General features: G+C 42.4%; 1 protein-coding gene and 1 long non-coding RNA gene across 5 annotated transcripts in view; one reads left to right on the forward strand and one right to left on the reverse strand.

The window, feature by feature from the left end:
• LOC138757242 (uncharacterized) overlaps positions 1 to 23258 on the reverse strand; it is a 1106005-nt gene that overhangs the window by 961293 nt on the left and 121454 nt on the right. The gene's annotated exons all lie outside the window — the stretch shown is intronic.
• The window catches only part of LOC138757239 (urea transporter 2-like), a 71220-nt gene that overhangs the window by 15054 nt on the left and 32908 nt on the right, over positions 1 to 23258 (forward strand). For all 4 annotated transcript variants that reach the window (XM_069924236.1, XM_069924237.1, XM_069924239.1 and 1 more), the window contains exons 3-4: positions 7194 to 7383; positions 10632 to 10760. In XM_069924236.1, coding sequence (XP_069780337.1) covers positions 7194 to 7383; positions 10632 to 10760 — 319 coding nt within the window. The remainder of the gene's footprint in view (positions 1 to 7193; positions 7384 to 10631; positions 10761 to 23258) is intronic.

Consider the following 23258-nt stretch of genomic DNA (forward strand, 5'->3'; position numbering starts at 1 on the left):
CATTAAGCAACATTTTTGTGCAAATGGCCATACTTCAGCAGGAGAATCTGGCCACAAATTTCTTTTCAGTTCCTACATATCTCCAGTTCTTGTGCAATACCAAAGGTAACTTTGATGCAATCAATAGTTCCTCGCACCATTAATAAGTCTACATTCCCCGAGAATTCATGTGCACAGATTCTCCATCTGAAGAGTAGAATTGGCTCCCAATGGTACAAAAACAGCTTCTTCCCCTCCACCATCTGATTTCTGAATGGACAATGAACCGCACTCACTACCTCACTTTTTCTAACCATGAAGGGCTCAACCCCAAAACGTTGGTCATGTATGTATCTTTATTTTTGCTTTATAAAGTACACTTTGACCTGCTGAATTTCTTCAGCATTGTGTTTATATTTCAATCATGGTTATTTATCTTTTAAATGTAATTTATAGTAATTTTTACACGTAATGCTGCCGCAAAACAATGAATTTTGTGGCACATTCATGACAACAAATTCTGATTCTGATTCCTTGAATATAGGGCTTTGGTTATCTCCCATGTCCAGCAGTACAGGTGAAATGTGAAATGGTACTGGTTGCACCATATGACATGTTTTCAAATGCTTTTTTTTATGCATTATCCCAGTCAGATGAATCTAAGCAAGCTGCTGGTCAATATCTCACTTCTCACCTTTTTTCTCTTCTGCTCTCCCACCTTTAGCCACCTATTTCCTCTTTCCTGTTAGCCTATGCTCCTATGCCTTCTCCTTCCTTCCTCCTCTCCTCTCCTCCACCCTCTCCTGCCCCAATCTTTTTATTCAGATATGTGGCCCAAAACATTGGTTAACCTTTACTTCCTTTGGATCCTAAGTGATCTGCTGACTTTCTCCAGTTACAGCCTTTTGGGAGTAACTGTCTCTTTATTCAAACAGACCGCGCTTCAAAAGCAATACTGTGAACCCCCACCCCCCTTCCACCCGATGCGCTGGTTCACGGGAGTGTCGTCAGTGCACAGTCTCAGAAGTGGCATAGTCCACTCTTTAATCCTGGCACTTCTCCTCAGTGAGGAGGTGGTCTCTGCGCCGTTGTGTGTAGGCTGCATGCTGTGGCGATTCGGCCCCTTGTGTACAGGGCCAAACCGGAGCGCTACACCTCCTTCATTCAAGAAGAGAAATAAGTAAATTAGGAAATTATAGACTGGTGAGCTTCACATCAATGGTAGAGAAGCTATAGGAGAGGGATACTTTGGATAGGATTGGCATACATTTGGAAAGGCATGCTCTGATTAGAGACAGTCAGCATCGGTTTGTGAGAGGCTGGTGATGTCTTACAACCTTAATTTTTTTTTAAGGAAGAGACAAATGTGTTTGATGAGAGCAGGACAATGGATGCATGGGATCCATGGTGAATTGAAGGTTTGGATTCCCTTGGAAGACAGAGGGTAGTATTGGAAGTGTGTTAGGGTACAGAAAAGATTTACCAGTAAATTGCCTAGATTAGAGTGTTTGAGTGATAAAGAGAGGTTGGATAAATTTAGGTTGGCATTTCTCTGGAGCAGGGGTGTCAAACTCAAATTCACGGAGGGCCAAAATTAAAAACTTGGACTAAGTCGAGGGCCGAACTAAATATTTATTGAAAATTTTCAACAACATCTGCATGTTTTCTCTTCTTTCAAGACATGTAATGTTAAACTTTTTCTTATTAAAATAAATGTTTAATAATAGTTTTGGATAAACTCTTTCATTGTCATTGTCATTGGCCCATTTCCTTTAGCGTCTGAAACCGTGCACATGACGAGTCAATGAGGGATGATTAAAACAGTGGTCTTCAAACTTTTTCTTTCCACCCACAGACCACCTTAAGCAATCCCTTACTAATCACAGAGCACCAATGGCACAGGGACGCGAGTGGAAAGAAAAAGGTTGAGAACTGTTGTATTGTGGTAACTCCACATCTGATTAGGTTAATTGTTAGGCAAGTGGTCAGAGAAGGACCCCCCCCCCCCACCCCAAGAAAGGCTTAAATCACAGGAACAAAATAAGCTTCCGTCTCACTGCTCCCAATCTTTCACACAGTCCTGATGTGGAATGTGGGGTCGCAGCTCCACGTTCACCCGAGTTCAGGTGCTGTCTGTGTGGAGTTCGTACGCTCTCCCCTTGTCTTGGACCAACAGGTCGGTCGCCTGACGAAGGCACCCGAATCCCCCGTTGAAACGCCGGCGTCCGGGGCGGTGGAGGAATTGGCTGAGAAGAGCGCGTTGCTCCCACCCCCCTCCCATGGTTGGAGAGGGATTAAACTGCGATCTCACGGCGCCGGGCTCGTCTCCAACAAAAGGAGCGGGAGGCAGGGTCCGCCGCACACGGAGCGAGGGGGAAGGCATCGCCAACGAGACGTTTGGTCCGGCGTCGCCGCTGAAGCGCAGACCCAGCGAGGATGGTCCCCAACTCCAGCCACGTCTGTGTGTCCGGGAGCCGGGTGGGCTGAGTGCAGCACTCCGATCCCCGGGATTCGGGACTCTGAGATCCCTCCACACCTCCGGCGTCTTCATTTTCACCTTCAGTGTGCATGCGCTATACTGGCGCGGCGGCCAGCGGGCCAACTCTAATATATATTTAATATGATCTTGCGGGCCAAATATAATTATATCGCGGGCCAAATTTGGCCCGCGGGCCAGAGTTTGACATGTGTGCTCTGGAGCATCAGAGGCTGAGATAATCCTGATAGAAGTTTATAAAATTATGAGAGGTATAAATAAGTCAGTCAGAATACTTTCCCAAGGGGGAAAAAACATCAAGTACTGGAGGACATGTATTTAAGGTGAGGTGGGAAAGTTTAAAGAGTGATGTGGGGTGTTTTTAGAGTGGTAGACAAATAGCTCTACCTTATCTGCCAGAGGTATTGGTGGAAGCATATATATAATAGTTTAAGAGGCCTTTAGATAGATATGTGAATATGGAGGAAATTGATGGATATGGATCATGGGCAAGCAGAAGAGATTTTGTTTAATTTGGCATTATGTTTGGCACAAATATAGTGGGCTGAAAGGGTCTGTTCCTGTACTGCACCATTCCATGTCCAATGCTCATCACAGGAGTAGGTTTGACTATTATTGGAACATTCAAAGCACATGGGATTAGAGTTCATATTTGTTTGAAGGATTACATTCAAGTTATACTTCATGTGACAAATGCCCCTTCTCTCTGTAATAATGTCCACTTAATGTTCTGGACCTATATCTCCCTTAAGAAAGAGTTTGGTGTAAGAAATAAGAAAAACAGGCAATGCTGAAAATGCTCAGCAGGACAGGCAGCATTTATGGATAGAGAAACAGTAGATGCTTCTGATCAATCAGAAAGGTCAGAATCAGAATTGATTGTTATGATCATGTCACAAAATTCATTGTGTTGCAGTAGTAGTATAGGTGCAAATATTGCTATAAACTACATTTTTAAAAATAAATTAATTAACGCAAAAGAAGAGAAAGTGAGGTAGTGTCTTTGGTTCATTGTCCATTCAGAAATCTGATGGCAGAGGGTAAGAAGCTGTTTTTGTGCCACAAGGTGTTCATCTTCAGCTTCCTGCACCTCCTTCTTGATGGTAGCAGTGTGAAGAAGGCATGGCCTGAGTGAGATGGCCTTTGAGGATAGGGGTTGCTTTCTTAACCACGTATAACCATATAACAGTTTACAGCATGGAAACAGGCCATATCGGCCCTTCAAGTCCACGCCAGTTCATTTGGACAACTCCACTAGTTTCCCCCTCCCACTCTCTGCCCATAACCTACCAACCCCCTCATATCCATGTACACATCCAACCTTCTCTTAAATGACAGAAAGGATCCTACCGCAACTATCTCCTCTGGAAGATCATTCCATTCTGCCACCATTCTCTGAGTGAAGAAGCATCCTCTAACATTTCTCCTAAAATTTTGCCCCCTTACCCTTAACTTATGCCTTCTTGTTCCAATCTACCCTGCCCTCAGGGGAAAGAGCAGGGCTCACATCTACTCTACCTATTCCCTTCATAATTTTAAATATCTCTATCAAATCCCCTCTCAACCGTCTACATTCCAATGAATAAAGTCCCAGTCTCCTTAATCTTTCTCTGTACCCTAGATGTGGTAAGCCAGGCAACATTTTTGTAAATCTTCTCTGCACCCGCTCCACCTTATCTATATCCTCCCTATAACTTGGAGTCCAGAACTGAACACAATACTCCAAACCTGGCCTCACCAATGCCTTAAACAGTCACAGCATCACTTCCCAGCTCCTATTCTCTATGCTATGATTTATGAAGGCCAGCATACCATATGCCTTCTTAACCACCCTGTCTACATGGGAATCCACCTTCAAGGAAGTCTGTACCATAACTCCAAGATCCCTCTGTTCCTCTGCATTCCTCAATGCCCTCCCCTTAACTGCATATGTCCTATTTTGGTTATTTTTACTGAAATGCAACACCTCGCACTTACCTACATTGAATTCCATCGGCCTTCTTTCAACCCACTTTTCCAAACAAATCAAATCCTTCTGTAATCCAAGAAAACCTTCCTCACTATCCACCACTCCCCCTATTTTCATATCATCTGCATATTTGCTTAACCACTCCCTCCTCCAAATCATTAATATAAATGATAAACAACAGGGGACCCAGCACCGATCCCTGAGGCACACCGCTTGTCACAGGCTTCCGTCCTGACAGACAGTTGTCCACCATGACTCTCTGCTGCCTATTTTCCAGCCACCTCTGAACCCATATCACAATCTCTGTCCTAATTCCTAGTGACTGAACCTTCCTTACTAACCTTACATGCGGAACCTTATCAAAAGCCTTACTAAAATTCAAATAGATCACGTCAACTGCCCTACCTTCATCCACTTTTCTTGTCAGCTCTTCAAAAAACTCAACAATATTCGTCAAACATGACTTTCCCTTCACAAACCCATGCTGGGTGCCCCTGATCAATCCCTGCCTATCCAGATACATACTATCTGTAAGAATACCCTCCATAACCTTCCCCAACACCAAAGTCAAACTTACTGCCCGATAATTACTTGGCCTTCAGCTTGTGCCTTTTTTAAACTACGGAACTACATTTGCAACCCCCCATTCCCGCGGCACCACACCCTCCTCCAGAGATCATTGAAAAATCACTGTCAGAGCCCCTGCTATTTGCTCCCTGACCTCCCTTAATATCCTGGGAAAAATCCCATCAGGACCAGGAGACTTATCCACCTTTATTGACCCTAGAAGCTCCAAAACCCTCTCTTTACTAATCCCAATCCTTTCCATAACTAAGCCATTTGCCTCACTTATCTCACATAGTCTAATGTCCCTTTCCCTTGTGAATACAGATGAGAAAAAATCGCCGCCTTTTGTCGATGTCTTCTATGGAGTGAAGACTCATGGCCATGATAGCACTGGCCAAGTGCACAACTCTCAAGAGTCTTTCCTGTCTTGTGCATTGACACCTCCATACCAGAACGTGATGCAACTAATCAAAATGCTCTCCACGCTACATCTGTAGAAACTTGCAAGAGTCATTGATGACATACAAAAGATACAAAAAAGCATATGAAATGAGAACAGGAGTATCTGGGTCATTGAGCCTGCTCCACCATTCAACAAGGTTGTGGCTGATCTGAGTGTGGACTCAACCAACATATAACTGCCTTTTCCCTATAATCTTTAACTCTCCTTCCATGCAAACCTCATTCAGTTCACCATAAGCAAGATTTTCTAAGGCATGCTGTAAAGCTGAGGAAAATAAAGCTAATGTAATAAGCAGTACACAAATTTCACAGCAATAGCTATATATGATAGACTAATTCTATAGAAGTTAGAAATGTGTTACAAAATATAAAATGTTTAATTTGCTGAGTCATTTTGGTTCAAGGGTAATTAGAATCAGGTTCAGTGCTGGAACAAATAACATATAAAAACATTCGGGAAATGTTTTAAAATACAAAGACAAATTCTAAGAAAAAAAAAAGAAAAATATCTGTAATATGATGGAATCCAAAAGAGATTAGATGACAAGAAGGATAATGTTGCAAGCCAAAGTGAATGCTCTGGTTCAAATAAACAAACAAAAAGTGATTCCAGAAGAGGTATAAATAGAAGTGACTGATTCATTATTTGAAAATGTCAAATTTTGTGCAGACTCTAGTGGGTCAGAGGCCAAGTTGAAAAATTAGGTGCTTTCCCATGAGCTATTGAAGTTGCAAGGAATGGCAAAGGAAGCCAAGAAGAGAATGAGCTGAATGAAGTGTGGACAAGTGAATTAAATTGCGGAGACATTGTGTGTCGGAGCACAGGGTCACTCTTGAAGTTTGGAGACTTTCCAGAAAGTTTTCATCCAATCCATATCCTTGTGAACTGACCTTCAAAATAAACCGACCTTAGACTGATCATCCCAACAGGAAATTCCAGGAACAACCTTTCACAGTGAATCAAAACAATTCCCAGCCACAAAAATACTTAGTCATTTAGCTGTAAATACAACGATTTCGGACTGCAGGGACCAGAGTCCATCCACTACCACTTAACCATCACCACACATCCCCAACTTTTGAAAAACATCTTACCTGAAAGTCGTGCGGAAAATATTTGGGGACCAATGCATTAGAGTTCAAGGACACCCAAAGGCAAATACAAATCAAGACAGTGCTCAGTGGCAATTCATTTAACGAGATGGTTATGATGGTTTGATGTGCACATTTGTTTTTGGTTTATTTTGGAATTATAATAGTCAGTCACAAAGAAAGCGTAGGATAGGCTCCATTGAAAATGTGGTGCTCTGTTTATTTGTAATACAACTTGATGAGCTGATCACAAATGATCCCAGTTAGGTTGGGGTAAAATTGCTTTCTCTTCCTTTTGCTCTGCTCTTGTTTCGCAGTTGATCCACAAATAGCTATTAGTAAGGGTTGAACCCTCATGATGCTGAGATTATGTAACATAGAATAGACTGTGACTCTTCAACTATACTTTGCTAAGTACAGCAGGGCTCATCTAAAACAATTGAGGTAGTAACAAAGTCGTTGCTTGAGCAAAGCAATATTTTTAGATTCAAACATGTTCCTTTAGCATGAAAGTTATTTTGATGCATAATGTCAATGTAATGCACAGAATGGATATTTTCTATTTTTTAATATTTTTTAATTTAAATAATGAAATATTTTCTAACATTTTATACTAAAATATTACAGAGCAGAGCATGTTTTTTCATTTCCTTGACTGGAACTTGCGTGGAATTGCTCAGGTGATGTTTGTCAACAATTCGATCAGTGGGATTATTATTTTGGCTGGATTAATTATGCAGAATCCATGGTGGGCATTAAATGCCTTTGTGGGCAATGTGTTGTCAACCCTGGCAGCAGTTTTGCTTGGTCAGAACAGGTAAATGTACTTCAATGATGTATATTTGATACTTAACCATTTTAAGACATTGATGTGGTTTTAATGTGTGTGATCTATATTTATGAATGGGAAGTTTAAACTGTGTGACAGGAAGGAGGGACTATTTTCCCTGGAGCAAAGGAGGTTGAAAACATAAGAAATAGGAGCAGGAGTAGGCAATTTGGCCCATCAAAACTGCTCCACCATTCAATAAGATCATGACTAATCTGATGTTTATCTCATCTCCAGCTACCTGCCTTTACCCCCATATACCTTAATTCCCCAACTATGTAAAAATCTATCCAATCTTGTCTTAAATATGTTTACTGAGGTAGCCTCCACTGCTTCCATGGGAAAAGAATTCCATAGATTCACCACTCTCTCGAAAAAAAAGCAGTTCCTTCTCATCTCTGACCTAAATGTACTACCCTTCGGCTATGCTCCCTAGTTCACACCTACCAGTGAAAAATACTTACCTACCTCTATCTTATCTATTGTACTACCCTTCGGCTATGCTCCCTAGTTCACACCTACCAGTGAAAAATACTTACCTACCTCTATCTTATCTATTCCTTTCATAATTTTATATATGTTCCTATAAGATCCCCTCTCATTCTTCTGAATTTCAGTGAATTAAGTCCCAGACAATTCAATCTCTCCTCATAGGCTAATCCCTCTTCAATGGAATCAATGGAATCAATCTAGTAAACCTCCTCTGCACTGCCTCCAAGGCCTCCTCAAGTAAGGAGAGTAGAAGTGCATGCAGTACTCCAAATATGCTCTCACCAGTGTAACCTCCCTTATCTTAAACTCAATCATTCTAAGGTCAACATTCAGGGCCAGTGATCAGGACCGGGGTTCGAATCCCGTGCTGTCTGTAAGGAGATTGTACATTCTCCCCTTGTCTGCATGGTTTCCTCTGGGTGTTCCAGCTCCTCCCACCGTTCAAAACATACCGGAGATTGTAGGATATTTGGGTGAAAGATGTGATGAGCTGAAAGGGCCTGTTAATGCGCTGTACATCAAAATTAAAATTAAATAAATTCCATTTGCCTTCCTGATAGCCTGATGGGTGATCTTATGCAGGAATATAAAATATATAAATCATGAGGGGCATAGATAAAATATATTATCATGATCTTATTTTCCCCAGAGTGAGGGATTCCAGAACAAGAGAGTAGAGCTTTAAAGTGAGAGGGAAAAGATTTAAAGGGGTCCTGAAAGGCAAGTTTTTCCATACAGGATGGTGGATAAATGGAATGAGCTGCCAGACAAGAGGCGGTAGAATGACAACATTTAAAAAGATATTTGGACCAGTGTATAGATAGGAAAGAGTTAGAGGGAAATGGGTCAAATGGAGAAAGATGTGATGCCCTTCGGCAACAACTTGATCAGAATGAATTGAGTTAGACCAAAAGGCCTCTTTCTGTGCTATATGATTCTTTGAATATGATTCTATTTGCATGAACAGAATCAATTAGCCTGATTCTGAAATTACATTTTGTACTTTTGCTAAGTTGTAAATTAGACCACATGAACATAACAGAAGACTGAAGTATTTCCAACAACTTATTCATTTTAATCTCTTGAGCTCTTTGAGAAGTTAGAGTGGCACAGTTGGCGAAGCGGTTAGCGCAATGCTTTTACAGTGCCAGTGACCGGGATTGGGGTTCAAATCCCGCACCGACTGTAAGGAGTTTGTATGTTCCTCCCGGGTCTTAGTGGGTTTTTTCCAAGGGCTCCGGTTTCCTCCCACCATTCGAAACCTACGGGGAGTTGTAGGTTAATTGGGTGTAAATTGTGCCACAGGGACTCGTGGGCCGAAGTGGCCTGTTACCGTGCTGTATGTCTAAATTTAAATCTAAACATTTTAAAGTTTAATGAATATCAACAATCATTATACTTATTCACATTTATCTCACAATCTTCTGTTAAATTTCTTCAACCACCTGTCCACCCATTCTAACAAAAGGTTTCTCAAGGTGTCCTATTGAAAGTTCATACTATTGTTCTCATTTTTCCACCCTTCCAAATTTTATTTCATCAACAAATTTTTAAATTGGACTCGTACCCCACGTCATTACTTTGAATCAAAAAGGCACAAGCCTAGAATTAAACATAGATGGACTCCTTTGTTTACTTCTCCACAATCAAACATTCATTCACAATCACTCTCTATTTTTTATTTGTTAACTAAATTTGTACATTATGATGCTGATGCCCATTTTAATCCATTGCTAATAAGCTTATTACATAGTATTTTATCAAACAGATTTTCCTTAATGCTCATGCATTATCTGCCATTGGTAAGGAATGGAGGTTGTGAAAATGTCTTTCCTTCCTGGTACTGACAAAGGTTCTTCATCCTGAAGCATTAACTCTCTTTCTCTTCCCACAGATGTGGCCTGGCTTGTTGAGCATTTACAATATATTCGGTTCTTGTAATAAATGTTAAACCACTGCAGTCTCTGAAGTCATGCTACTTCATAATAATTGCTTTGTACAACTACTTGCAGACATTGGCAATCAAACATAGTGCACCATTTTTCTTCTTTGAACAAAATATTCAAAAAATGGCTTGCATTTATCAAGCCACCTTGCATAACATCAGGAGCCTCCTATGTCCTTTACGGGGAATTAATAATTTTCAAAAACAGAAACAAAAAATACCTGAAACAGTCAACCATTGGGGAAAGAGAGATAGAGTCAACACTGATACAGCACGGAAACAAGCTGATTGATCTGCTTAGTCTGTACTGTTTATATCTGTACCACTCATTTACACAAATCCTACATGAATCTTATTCTCCCTACAAATCTATCAACTCTTCCCAGATTCTATCACTCACCTACAACTAAGGGCAATTTACCATGACCAATTAATCAATTCATACATCTTTGGGACATGGGAAGAAACAACCATAAGAAATGATGACATCATCAGGATTAGGTACAACATTCATACAAAAAGTGCCTGAGTTTGGAATTTAACCTAGGTCTCTGGTGCTGTAAACAGTAGCTCGACCAACTGCACCACTTCATCTTTCATCTGTACTGACCAAGGCCATTACTTGCCTCAAATATTTTTGGTAATTTTGGGTCATGAGGCATAAATTCTGTTAGTTAAAACACAATGCTGAAGAAAATCAGCAGGTCAAACAGTGTGTTTTATATAGCAAAGGTGAAGATTCATAACCAACTTTTCGGGCTTGAGCCCTTTCGAGCAAAATTATGTTTTTGTGTTTCAGATCTAAAATTGCAACAGGACTTCATGGATATAATGGCAACTTGGTTGGTCTTCTGCTGGCTGTATTTTCTAATAAAGGAGATTGGTATTGGTGGCTACTTCTGCCTGTGTTTGTCGTGTCAATTGTGTGGTATGTGGAGTCATCTTTTTTTTAATAATTAGAACAATAGAGGCTTATATTTTACATTCTGTTCATTTGTCATTTAACTTTCACATTTCTCCACTTGGTTGCCAGATGCCACTTTTGGAAAAAAAAAGCAAAGGGCTAATGAACAATGCAGGGAGATCAATTTTGATGACAAAATAGTAATAAATTCAATACTGGGTAGATATGTAGCAATAATATGTATTGACATATACATTGGAAAATGTACATATGCACTGAAATTCTTACTTGCTGAAGAGAAACAGGTACTTCATTAAAAAGACTACAATAGTATACATATATTGAATAAAACAGATATTAAATATTCAGTTATGAAAGTGTAAGAAGAAAGCTGACTTTGCAGTAGTGCAAACAGTGCTTTTGTAGTGTCAGAGCAGTCCATGATTAGTGTTACAAGGGGAGGTTCAAAAGCCTGAAGATACTGATTTTGAACATAAAGGTGCTGGTGTTCAAGCTTCTGTACCTTTTCCTCCAAAATATGTATATAAGCAAACTAATTATGATATTAAGCAATGATTGTTAATCTATAAATATTTTCTCTATTGGTGGCTTTCAACTTTTCAGATTCCAGCTTAATCCATGTGTGCTAATTCACGATTGAAGTGTATGTTATTATTATATGAAGTGACAGGAGTATTTTGCCACATGAATGAATTACTGCAATGTCTCACTTGATAGATATTTTGTTTGAGAGCCAAAGGAATAACAATGGTAAAGGAGTGCACATCATTGGCTTGAACCATAATTCTAGCAACAAAAATGTTGCAGAGTCCTTTAACATTTCATAATTTCCATCCCTTTTAATGGAGTCTAAAATCTTTCAAGCAGTACCATCATGGTGAGAATAATTCAGACTTCTTCCCATAAATTGCATCTAATGTGCCCAGTGGTGCTCCTAGAAATCATTATCACCTTGGGGACTTCATCGCATAAATAAATGATATTTTTGTTTTTGTTGCATCTAGGAACAGCGGGAAACAGGACAGATGAGTGGGAGATGGAGGAGATGAGGGTAAGGGCTGAGTTGATGGTGAAAGAAGGAGGACATCTCTGATGATCTGGCCTGGAAGACCTCATGTTGGGAGCAGATATGATGGTGACAGAGGAATTGAGATAAAGGAATAGAATTCTTAGAGGGGACTGGGTGTGAAATAGTGGTAGTTGTGGGAGATGGTAGGTTTGTAAAAAATGTTTGTTGTAAGCTTTTATCTTAAGACAGAGACAGATCAGGAAAGGGGAGAGCGACACTGGAGGTGGACCAAGTGATAGGTACAGTGGGCCTAATAAAATACAAAACATGACAGAAGCAATGTCTCAAATATTAAAAATACATTCCCATAGTTTGGACCTATTGTTCCCTGTACTACATTCCTTAAAATTAGCAAGATAACATTTGTATGGATATTTAGCTTTATAGTGTCAGGCTGGATGTTTCATAAGAATGAACACCTCAACAGTAAATTTGTTGGGAATGGCCTATCATAATCCTTGTGTGGGTCTGTGGTTATTTCTTTTGTTCTTGTTAAATATGCTTGAACTGCTTCCTTTGCTATTGACTTTCCTGTCATTCCAGTTGGCCAGTAATGCACAGGATTTTTAATCAAGCTGGAATACTTTTTTTCTAATCTTCTAATTTTTTTTGTATTTAATTAATCATGGCTTACTTATGGCAATGGTTCACCCACTCTCTGCCTTCATTTTATCCAGTATTCTTCGATGCACTTTATCTGGCCTAATTGTTAAAAATTAATCACTCTTTATTATTACTAATCCCTATTTTCTCCATGAATTGAGCTGTAACATTAACATGGCAAGCAAAAGAGAATTATATGACTGTTGAAAATTTCCATTAGTAAAAATGAAAATACAAACGTGTGTATTAAGGGGTTCAAGTCCATAGCATTTTGCTTGCTAAGGGCATGCAAAATAAAAAGGTTATTAATTTCCCTGCTCATTTTGAATATTCATATTTGAATGTTTTGATGAGATTAGATCTGAGGTTAAAAGGTAGACACAGAATTTAAAAAAAAATGAATATTTCCTCTGCCTCCCATTTACAGCATTGAAGTCTGAAAGGTCCTCAGATCCTGTACCATGTGCCCTCTCAGCACATCCTCATGTTAAAGAAAACTTATTTGTTCAAGTGAAGATCATCACTTGAAGAACCTCACTAATAGCGAACTATGCAGTAAAGTAGTAAACATGGCAGATATCCAAGCTACTGCATGGATTGATCCAAAGGCTAAACAGGTCAGGATGGGAAGTGCAGTCAATGCACAGGTGTAGTCCCTGCAAAAGGGCACAGATCTTGTCACACTGATTTCAAAAGCGATATTGTGGCAATTAGTGAGACCTGGCTATAGGAGGGGCAGGACTGGCAACTTAATATTCCAGGATACATTTGTTTTAGATGTGATAGATCAAGGGGTAAAAAAGGAGGAGGAGTTGCTCTGCTTGTTAGGGAGGACATTACTGCCGTGAGGTGGCAGGATGGTATGGAGGGATTGACCAGTGAGGCTGTTTGGGTGGAATTGAGGGGTGGAGGAGGCAAGAGGGTGCTAATAGAGGTGTATTACAGACCACTAAATGGGCCAAGGGAATTAGAGGAACAAATTTGTAGGGAGATAACGTATACGTGTGAAAATCATAGGGTAGTGATCATGGGAGATTTTAACTTCCCACACATTGATTGGGATACCCATACGGTTAGAGGGCTGGATGGGCTGGAGTTCGTTAAATGTGTTCAGGATTGTTTTCTAAATCAGTTAGTAGAAGAACCGACTCGGGATGGTGTAATACTGGATCTCCTGTTAGGGAACGAGCTAGGTCAGGTAGCGGACATTAATGTTGGAGAACCAATTGGGTCTAGTGATCATAATTCTGTTAGTTTTAGGGTAGTTTTAAGGAAGAGCAAGGAGAGGCCTAAAGTTGAGGTTCTGGATTGGAAAAGAGCAAATTTCGAAGGAATAAGAAGGGATTTGGGGAGTATTGAGTGGGACAGGATATTTTCAGGTAAGGATGTTAATGAAAAATGGAGGATATTCAAAAAAGAAATTTTGAGGGTACAAAGTAGTTATGTCCCAGTGTGGATCAAAGGAAAGGCTGGAAGTCATAGGGAGGCTTGGTTTTCGAGGAATATTGGAAATATGGTTAGGAGAAAAAGGGAGGTGTACAAGAGGTATAATGAACAGGGAGCTGAGAAGTTGAAGGAGGACTACAAGGAGTGTAGAAGGAATCTTAAGAAAGAAATTAGAAAGGCCAAAAAAAGACATGAAGAGGCTTTGGCTGACAGAGTAGAAATAAATCCAAAGGGTTTCTATAAGTACATTAAAAGTAAAAGATTAGTGAGAGATAAAATTGGACCCCTTGTAGATAGCGAGGGTAGGCTGAGTGAGAATTCTGAGGAAATGGGGGAAATTTTGAATGATTTCTTTGCCTCGGTATTCACTAGGGAAAAAAATGTTGAACCAGTTGAAGTAAAGAAAATTAGTGGGGAGGTCATGAAGCATATAAGGATAACCGAGGAGGTAGTGATGGCTGTGTTAAAAAAGATAAAGGTGGATAAATCTCCCGGACCGGACAAAGTATTCGCTAGGACACTCAGGGAGGCTAGTGGACAGTTAGTGGGGCCATTAACAGAGATATTTAGGATGTCACTGGCCACGGGGGTGGTACCAAAGGATTGGAGGGTGGCGCATGTGGTTCCTCTGTTTAAGAAAGGGTCCAAATGCAAACCTGGGAATTATAGGCCTGTAAGTCTGACGTCTGTGGTGGGCAAGTTGATGGAAAGTGTTCTGAGGGATGCTATTTACAAATTTTTGGAGGTACAGGGATTGGATAGGGAGTAATCAGCATGGTTTTGTCAGGGGTAGATCATGCTTGACAAACCTGATTGAGTTCTTCGAGGGGGTTACAAAAAAGGTTGATGAAGGGAAAGCTGTGGATGTTGTCTATTTGGACTTTAGTAAAGCATTTGACAAAGGTCCCCACAGGAAGTTAGGAAAAAAGGTGGAGGCATTAGGTATAAATAAGGAGGTAGTGAAATGGATTCAGCAGTTGTTGGATGGGAGGTGTCAGAGAGTAGTGGTAGAAAATTGTTTGTCCAATTGGAGGCCGGTGACTAGTGGAGTTCCTCAGGGTTCGGTCCTGGGTCCACTATTATTTGTTATATATATTAACGATCTGGATGTAGGGGTGGAGAATTGGATAAGCAAGTTTGCAGATGACACAAAGATTGGTGGTGTTGTGGACAGTGAGGTAGATTACCATAGATTAAAAGGTGATTTAGGAAGGCTGGAGGTGTGGGCTGAGAAATGGCTGATGGAATTTAATACAGATAAATGTGAGGTGCTACATTTTGGAAAGGCAAATTTAAGTAGGTCATTTACATCGAATGGTAGACAATTGAGGAGTGCAGAGCAACAAAGGGATTTAGGAGTTATGGTAAATAGTACCCTCAAGGCTGATACTCGGGTAGCTGGTGTGGTGAAGAAGGCATTTGGAATGTTGGCCTTTATAAATCAGAGTATTGAATTCAAGAGTAGGGAGGTTATGATGAAATTGTACAAGGCATTGGTGAGGCCAAATTTGGAGTACTGTGTACAGTTTTGGTCACCAAATTATAGGAAAGATATAAACAAAATAGAGAGAGTGCAGAGAAGGTTCACGAGAATGTTGACAGGATTTCAGGGTCTGAGTTACAGGGAAAGGTTGTGCAGACTGGGGCTTTTTTCTCTGGAGCGTAGAAGATTGAGAGGGGACTTGATAGAGGTGTTTAAGATTTTAAAAGGGACAGACAGAGTAAATGTGGATAGGCTTTTTCAATTAAGAAAGGGGGAAATTCAAACTAGAGGACATGGTTTAAGATTGAAGGGGGAAAATTATAAGGGGAACATGAGGGGAAATTTCTTTACGCAGAGGGTGTTGGGGATGTGGAATGAGCTTCCGGCAGACGTGGTCGAGGCGGGATCATTGGTTACATTTAAGGAAAGATTGGATCGTTACATGGATAGGAGGGGACTAGAGGGGTATGGACCGGGTGCTGGTCAGTGGGACTAGGAGTGTGGGGATTTGCTACGGCATGGACTAGTAGGGCTGGACTGGCCTGTTCTGTTCTGTAAGTGGTTATATGGTTAATCTCTGAATAAATTCATCTTCAGAGAGCCAGAGGTAGGGGAGCGGGCTTCCTGTACAGTTTTGGGGAATGAGATTGACTAACACAAGTTTGTCATCTCCTCCTCCCTTGTAGAATGCCTTCAACCATCCAACTGATGCAGCACCCTCAATGAACACCCACTGAAGCAATGCTTCCACTGCTAGCTCTCTTAGTGTTAAAGCATTAAGTGCTAGACACTGAAAGAATATAGTTATACTGTATAAGAACTGGATTTGAGCGCTGAATCGGCTTTAATCTAATGAAAAAGCAGACCAGACTCAAGGAATCAAAAAAAAATTCACTCCTTTTCCAAGTTTCTTAGCAAGTTAGGTGTTCTTTTAAAATGCAATAGAAAAGTGGGTTAGGTCACCTCTATAAGCCATCAGAAAACCATTTCAATTTCACAATTGTGTGGTCATTTTTACTGATCCCAGCTTTTTATTTCTAAGGTTTAATACTAAATTCAAATACTGGTGACAGGTTTAATAATTCTCTGAATTATTAATCAAGATCACATGGGAACCGGCCCCGCGTGTAACGCCATATGGCGGGGCAACCATGGGAAGATGGCGCTTTCAGGGTTTCTCCCTGCCTCAAGTCTCCTGCACAGCACGTGCCTGGGACAGTGATTATGATGTCACAATGCATGAGGTGACTGAGCTCGTGCTGCCCTTAAAAGGACGCGCACTGAATTTGAATAAAAACAGACATTAATGACTCTCAACGTGGTGGATGAGTCTTACTTGGCTATGTCCAGCACTACATTGGTGACCCCATTGAGCCCAGATGCCTCTCTGGTCTCAAGAACATGGATCCAGCAGAGATCAATGCCGTTGCCATCAAACTGCCCCCTTCTGGACCTATTGCTCATATACATGGTTCGGGAAGGCGGAGGCGCATTTCAGCAGACGCCACGAAGTTCTACCACGTTGTGAGCATGCTGGATGAAGAAACGGCAGCCAGGGTGGACGATCTAATACACAACCCACTGGCCGAGGGTAAATATCCTGCCCTCAAGAACCTGCCGCACTTTCGGGCTCTCCCCTCAGCAGCATGCCTCCAGGCTCCTGCACCTCGACGGGCTTGGGGACCGCACACCATCAGCCTTAATGGACGAGATGCTGGCGCTGGCAGAGGATCACAAACCGTGTTTCCTATTCCGTCAGATCTTCCTCGAACAGATGCCCGGGGACATCCAACTATTCCTGGCGGATGAGGACTTCACGGATCCATGCTGAGTCGCCACCCGAGCGGACACCCTCTGGCGCACCAAGAGGGAGAATGAAGCACCCCTCAGTCAGGTTACGCGACCAAGAGCCAGCAGGCCGCAACACTCCCCCAAGCACAAGCCGGAGGAGCACCATTCCACCTGGTGCTTTTACCATCAGCGCTGGGAAGCACAATCTTGTAAGTGCTAACAACCATGTGACTACCAGGGGAAACAACCCAGCTAACTACGGTTGATGGCTACGACGGCTGGCCACTTAGACAGCTTCCTTCACGTTACTGACAAGTCCACCGACCAATTTTCCTGGTGGACACAGGAGCGGAGCTGAGCATCCTGCCCCCCACTGCCCTTGAGATATGCACCCAATCTTGTGGTCCCAGCCTGCGGGCAGCCAACGGTTCCACCATTAAGACCTTTGGTACCTGCAGGGCGCAGATCCAGATCGGGAAAGAGAAATTCCGCTGGAAGTTCGTGTTAGCCTCAGTGGGTACTGCGTTGTTAGGGGCCAACCTACTGAGGGCACATGGACTGTTGGTCGACATGAAGGGAAAGAGGCTGGTCAACGCTCACACCTTCCATTCGGTGTGCCTGGACGCCACAAACGCCTGCAGGCCTGAGATTGCTGCCATCACCATTTCCAGGGATGAGTATTCAAACATATTCCATGAGTTCCCCGCCATCCTTCAACCATGATTCAGCACCACCTTACCCCAGCATGGGGTTTACCACATAAGGCCCCCCGCTGCACGCCATTCCCAGACAACTTCTGCCCGAGAAGCTGCGGCTGGCAAAGGAGGAGTTTTCCTGGCTGCAGGAGTTGGGGATCGTCCGTCGCTCGGACAGCGCCTGGGCATCCCCTCCCACATGGTCCCCAAATCCTTCAGGGGATCCTGCGGCAATTACCGGCGTTTGAACGACGTGACCACAACAGACAGGTACCCAGTTCCACATGTTCAAGACTTCTCGGCAAATCTCCATGGTGCGCAAGTCTTCTCCAAGGTCAATCTGGTGCGCGGTTATCATCAGATCTTGGAGCAACCCGAGGACATCAGCAAGACAGCGATCATCACCCCCTTTGGCCTCTTTGAATTCCTGCCTCTGCCTGTTGGCCTCAAGAATGTGGCCCAGACTTTTCAGCGCCTCATGGACACAGTGGGTAGGGACTTGGACTTTGTGTTTATCTACCTGGACGATATCATTATTGCCAGCCGGAACCCCGAAGATCACAAGGCCCACCTCTGTATCCTGTTTGCCCGACTGGCGGAGTTTGGCCTCATGGTCAACGTGGCCAAGTGCCAGTTCAGCAAGAAGATGCTGCAGTTCCTGGGGCACACCATCTCGGCAGCAGGTGCTGCCCCGGCGCCAGAGAAGGTCACAGCCGTCCAGTGGTTCCCCAATCCAACCTCCCTCAAGGGCCTGCAGGAGTTCATGGGGATGGTGAATTTTTATCATCTGTTTATCCACGGCCCCGCCCGCACCATGCGACCACTGTTTGCGTTGATCGCCACTAAGTAGAAAGTTCTGACCTGGTCGGAGGAGGCAGAGACCACTTTTGCCACAACAAAGGAGCCTATCGCCAATGCAACTCTATTGGTGCACCCACACCAGGAGACATTCACGGCGCTCTCTGTGGACCCCTCAGCCACGGTGGTAGGGGCGTACTCGAGCAGTGGCTCAACGAACAGTGGTGCCTGCTGACCTTCTTTAGCAAACAGTTGCACCCACCGGAGCTCAAATACAGCGCTTTCGACCAGGAGCTCCTGGCGCTGTACCTGGCCATCCAGCACTTTCAATACTTTCTGGATGGCAGGCCCTTCACAGTGTTCACGGTCCACAAGCCCCTCACAGAGGCTCTTGCAATGGCCAAAGATCCGTGGTCAGCTCGCCAGCAACACCACCTCTCCTACATGTCGGGTTTCACCTCCGACATCCGGCATAGGGCAGGCAAAGACAACATCGTGGCGGGTGCGCTCTCTTGTCTGGCGATCAACGCTCCCGCCACCGGCCTTGACTACACACAGTTGGAACTTTTCACCGTGGACCATTTAAAGGCCTTAGACCTATCACGGGCGGTGTAGACGGCCATGCCCAAACCCCAGGGCCTCCCGCCCAAGCAGTGGGACGCGTAGCCAGTTCTGGGGGGGGGGGGTGGGTTGTGTGGCGGCGCACTCTCTCATGGCGAACCGGTCCTGCATGTAATGCCATGTGGTGGGGCAGCCATGGGACGATGGCGCTGTCAGGGTTTCTCCCTGCCTCAAGTTTCCATTGCCTGGGGCAGTGATTATGACGTCACAATGCACGAGGTGACTGAGCTCATGCTGCCCTTAAAAGGGCGTGCGCTGAATATGAATAAAAACTGTTATTAATGACTCTCAATGTGGTGGCTGAGTCTTTCTTGGCTGTGTCCAGCACTACAATACCTTAATTTTTACTGATAATATACATATAACAATTCTAAATATATAATCCAAAGCATCCAATTTGAGGAAAAAAAACCAGATCTACATTAAAGGAAGAATGCTTAATACAACAGGTTACTATAAGCACTCCTGCCACTCCTTTTCATCTCCACCTATCACAGACACCGAGAATTATTACTTCACAGAAGGAGGCCACATGAACTATCAAGTCTATTCCCATCCTGTTAGTCCCATTCCCCCATTTTTCCCAATAATCCTGCCAATTCATTTTTTGAAATGCCTATGCAAATAGGTATTCATGGCCTGATCAGTTGTTTCCTGTACCTTACAGACAGTAACTTTCAGACCAAAAGCACTGTATAAAAATGTGTGTCCTCACATTCCCCTGTCTTACCTATATCTTCCATTTGTATTCATCAAACATCTCCTTGGACATGCTATTTGCCAAAATTATTCCTCGCGATAATAGATTCTAATTTCTAATCAATCTCTGGTCAAAGAAGTTCTCTGTTGGATTTATTAATTATTATTTTATACTTACGATCTCTAATTTATATTTATGATCTCTAATTAATTTGTATCATTTTCTACTCTTCATTTACCTTAGCAAACACTTTCAGAATTTAAAACACCTCTAATGAAAAAGCCCCTTATGTTGGTCTATTTCAAACTTCAACAGTAATAGTGTTAAATTTCTAACGGTACTTTTAAATCTCTGCCCACTTTAAATATTACTAATGATCTGACCTCTGCCACAGTTGGGAGCAGGAACTTCCAGAGATGCATTACTTTCATGATTCACCTCAGTTTTAAATGATCAGCCCTCATTTTGTAGCAATGGTCCGAAGCCCTAATAGCCTGAATATGCACGAGATTGCCTAATCTCAGAAGCTAAGCAGACTTTTGAAGTGCTGGTCAGCACTTGAAGGGACCGCCTAGGAACACCAGGTGCTGTAGGTTTCTGTGAGGGGCACTGGACAAAGTGACGACTCTCTATCTACCTTGTGGTAGACAAAAGTTTAAAGATTTCATGTATGTTACATTCTAAATGTAGAATTACACGACAATAATGGAGGCTTTACCTTTGTTGGTGACTCTCCCATTTGTAAAAATAGCTCAACATCTACCTGTCAATCCCCTTTCAATCTTGTATCTTTGAATTTGGACACCTTCAAAACATCAATCTGTAGCCTCTACTTGTAGGACAATCCTCGCAACCCAGCAAATAGCTGGGTGACTCTTTTGGACTGTATGAAACCCAATGCTTTGAAATCCTTTTTTGGGTAAGATGACCCACCCTGTATCAACACCTGTACAACCATAACAAAACCTCCCTATTCTTAAACTTCAATCCCTTTGCAATAAAGGCTAACATGCTGTTTTCCTTCTTAACTAATCAAGATTTAATTTTTTTTCTTTTGCCATGTAATAAAACAGAAAATGTAATGTACATTGCAAGGCAGACAGAGACATCATTAGAGCATTGTCGTCATTAGTATCACCTAGCGCCCTTTACGGTAAGAGAAAGAGAAGCAAAAGAGAGACATTTCAGTCACTGAGTGTCCATGGATTTGTCTTTGCAGACACACAGATCTCTGTCTATCCACTGGCAACACATGCTCCAGATCCAAATCTCCAATATGATTGGGAAGCCTTCAGTGCCCGAGGCCCTCCTTGTCCTTAGCCACATCTTGAATCCCAGTTCCAATAACTGATTCCTATGACCCACACTCCAGCAGCCTGCAGCCTGTGCGGGTCCTTTAACCGCAAGTCACCAGCAGCCCGCAGCCTGTGTGGGTCCTTCAGCTGCTGAGCCCATTGCTGGTCTACGGCCATAGTCACTGTTGGGTCATCTCCTATGCTTATCTTTCTCAGTGGGGGATGTTCTTCCCCATTTATGGTGCTCTACCATACCAGCTTTACCAGCTGGTCCGTGGCTCCCCTGGAGGCTGCAACCCCTTCTGACCACTGCCAGCACGGGCACCACCATCTTGGGCACAGACCCTGTGGTTGCAGAATTTGAAATAAAAGTACCGTCGGCTCATTTAACAAGCTGTCCGCATTAGGACTCAGTGGTTGGACCCTGCAGAGGAGCACTGTGAACCCACCCCTGCTGCCCTCAATTTGGCGCCCACCACTTTTTTTTTTACTTGCCTGCTAACTATTTGTGATACACTTACTAGTACTTGTAAATCCCTTTGAATCTCATTTGCAATCCGTATCTATTTAGTTAATAATCTACCTTTTGGTTCCTTTTACCAATGTACATTATCTCATACTTTCCCACCTTAAACTCTATTTACTTGTTTTTCATCCAATCCATCTATATCCACAATGTCCTTCTCACAATCTTCCTGTCTACCTAGTTTCGTATAATTGGCAAAGATGTTGCTGATGGGAGATTCAGCAATGCCAGCTGATACTTATATGAGAATTTTTTTTTAAATGACTGCAAATAAGTATTCTGCAGTTGCCAGAGAACATCTCGATTGGGTTCAGGACATTGTACTCGTTTCCTACAGCGATGCCCTCAGGCAGAGATCATTGACCTCCAAAAAGTCATAACCAACTTCTTTTGAAGGTATTAAGAATTTTCTTCCTGATCCTCATTGATATCAAATTTGTTAGAGAATCTCGATTCCACATCCAGTAATATTTCAATGCAGCTCTTCTGATCATGTTGGATCAAGGTGCCAATGAGGTCTGGAATGGAATGGCCCTGACAGAAACCATTGGAAAACAGGTTATTGATGAGTACTGTTTGACAGGAATAAACTGTGAGGAGTTGTAACTACCTACAGCTCAAGTTTTAAAGAAGCCCATTACATAAACACTTGCTTTGACCTATATTTTCCCAGGTTGTACTGGTGACTGCATCAAATGGCAGATTTCACTTAGAAAATCCCTTTTGAAATGCATACTTCTCACTCAATGTTTCTTACTAAGATTTCATTAGTTGCACTCATTGGGTAGATAGGGTTTGCTGGAAAGAGTAATTTTCCATCTCCAGTTTCATTTTACAGCTTGGTATGCTTCTATAGCTTTTATTTATCGTATCAATATTACAATGTTCAAAGGGAAATGGATGCGAAAGACCCATTGGTTTGCACAGACATCCTTTATTTGTGGATTTTGTTTATTTGAAACATTATTTTAGTTCCAATGGGTGGAATTTGAAAAGTAAAAGAGGTGAGATTACAATTATAGGGGTGTATTATAGACCACCAAATGGGGAGAGGGAACTAGAAGAACAAATGTGTAGGGAAATAGCTGAGATGTGCAGTAAGCACAGGGTGGTGTTAGTTGGGGATTTTAATTTTCCTCACATAGATTTGGAGACGCAATGGGCTGGATGGCTTAGCGTTTGTAAAATGTGTACAGGATAGATTTTGCATCAATATGTTGAGGTACCCACTAGAGAGTGGGCAGTGTGAGATCTACTGTTGGGGAATGAAATAGGGCAAGTGATGGAGGTGTGCGTTGGGGATCACTTCGGATCCAGTGATAATAGTACCATTAGTTTCAGCTTAATTATGAAAAAGGATAGGTCTGGTCCGAAGATGAAGGTCTTTGAGTGGGGAAAAGCTAGATTCGCAGAGATGAGAAGGGATTTGCAGGAAGTAGTTTGGGATGATCTTTTTTCTGGAAAGGATGTAGAG

The sequence above is a fragment of the Narcine bancroftii genome, chromosome 3 (genome assembly GCF_036971445.1).
Source record: "Narcine bancroftii isolate sNarBan1 chromosome 3, sNarBan1.hap1, whole genome shotgun sequence".
NCBI lineage: Eukaryota > Metazoa > Chordata > Chondrichthyes > Torpediniformes > Narcinidae > Narcine > Narcine bancroftii.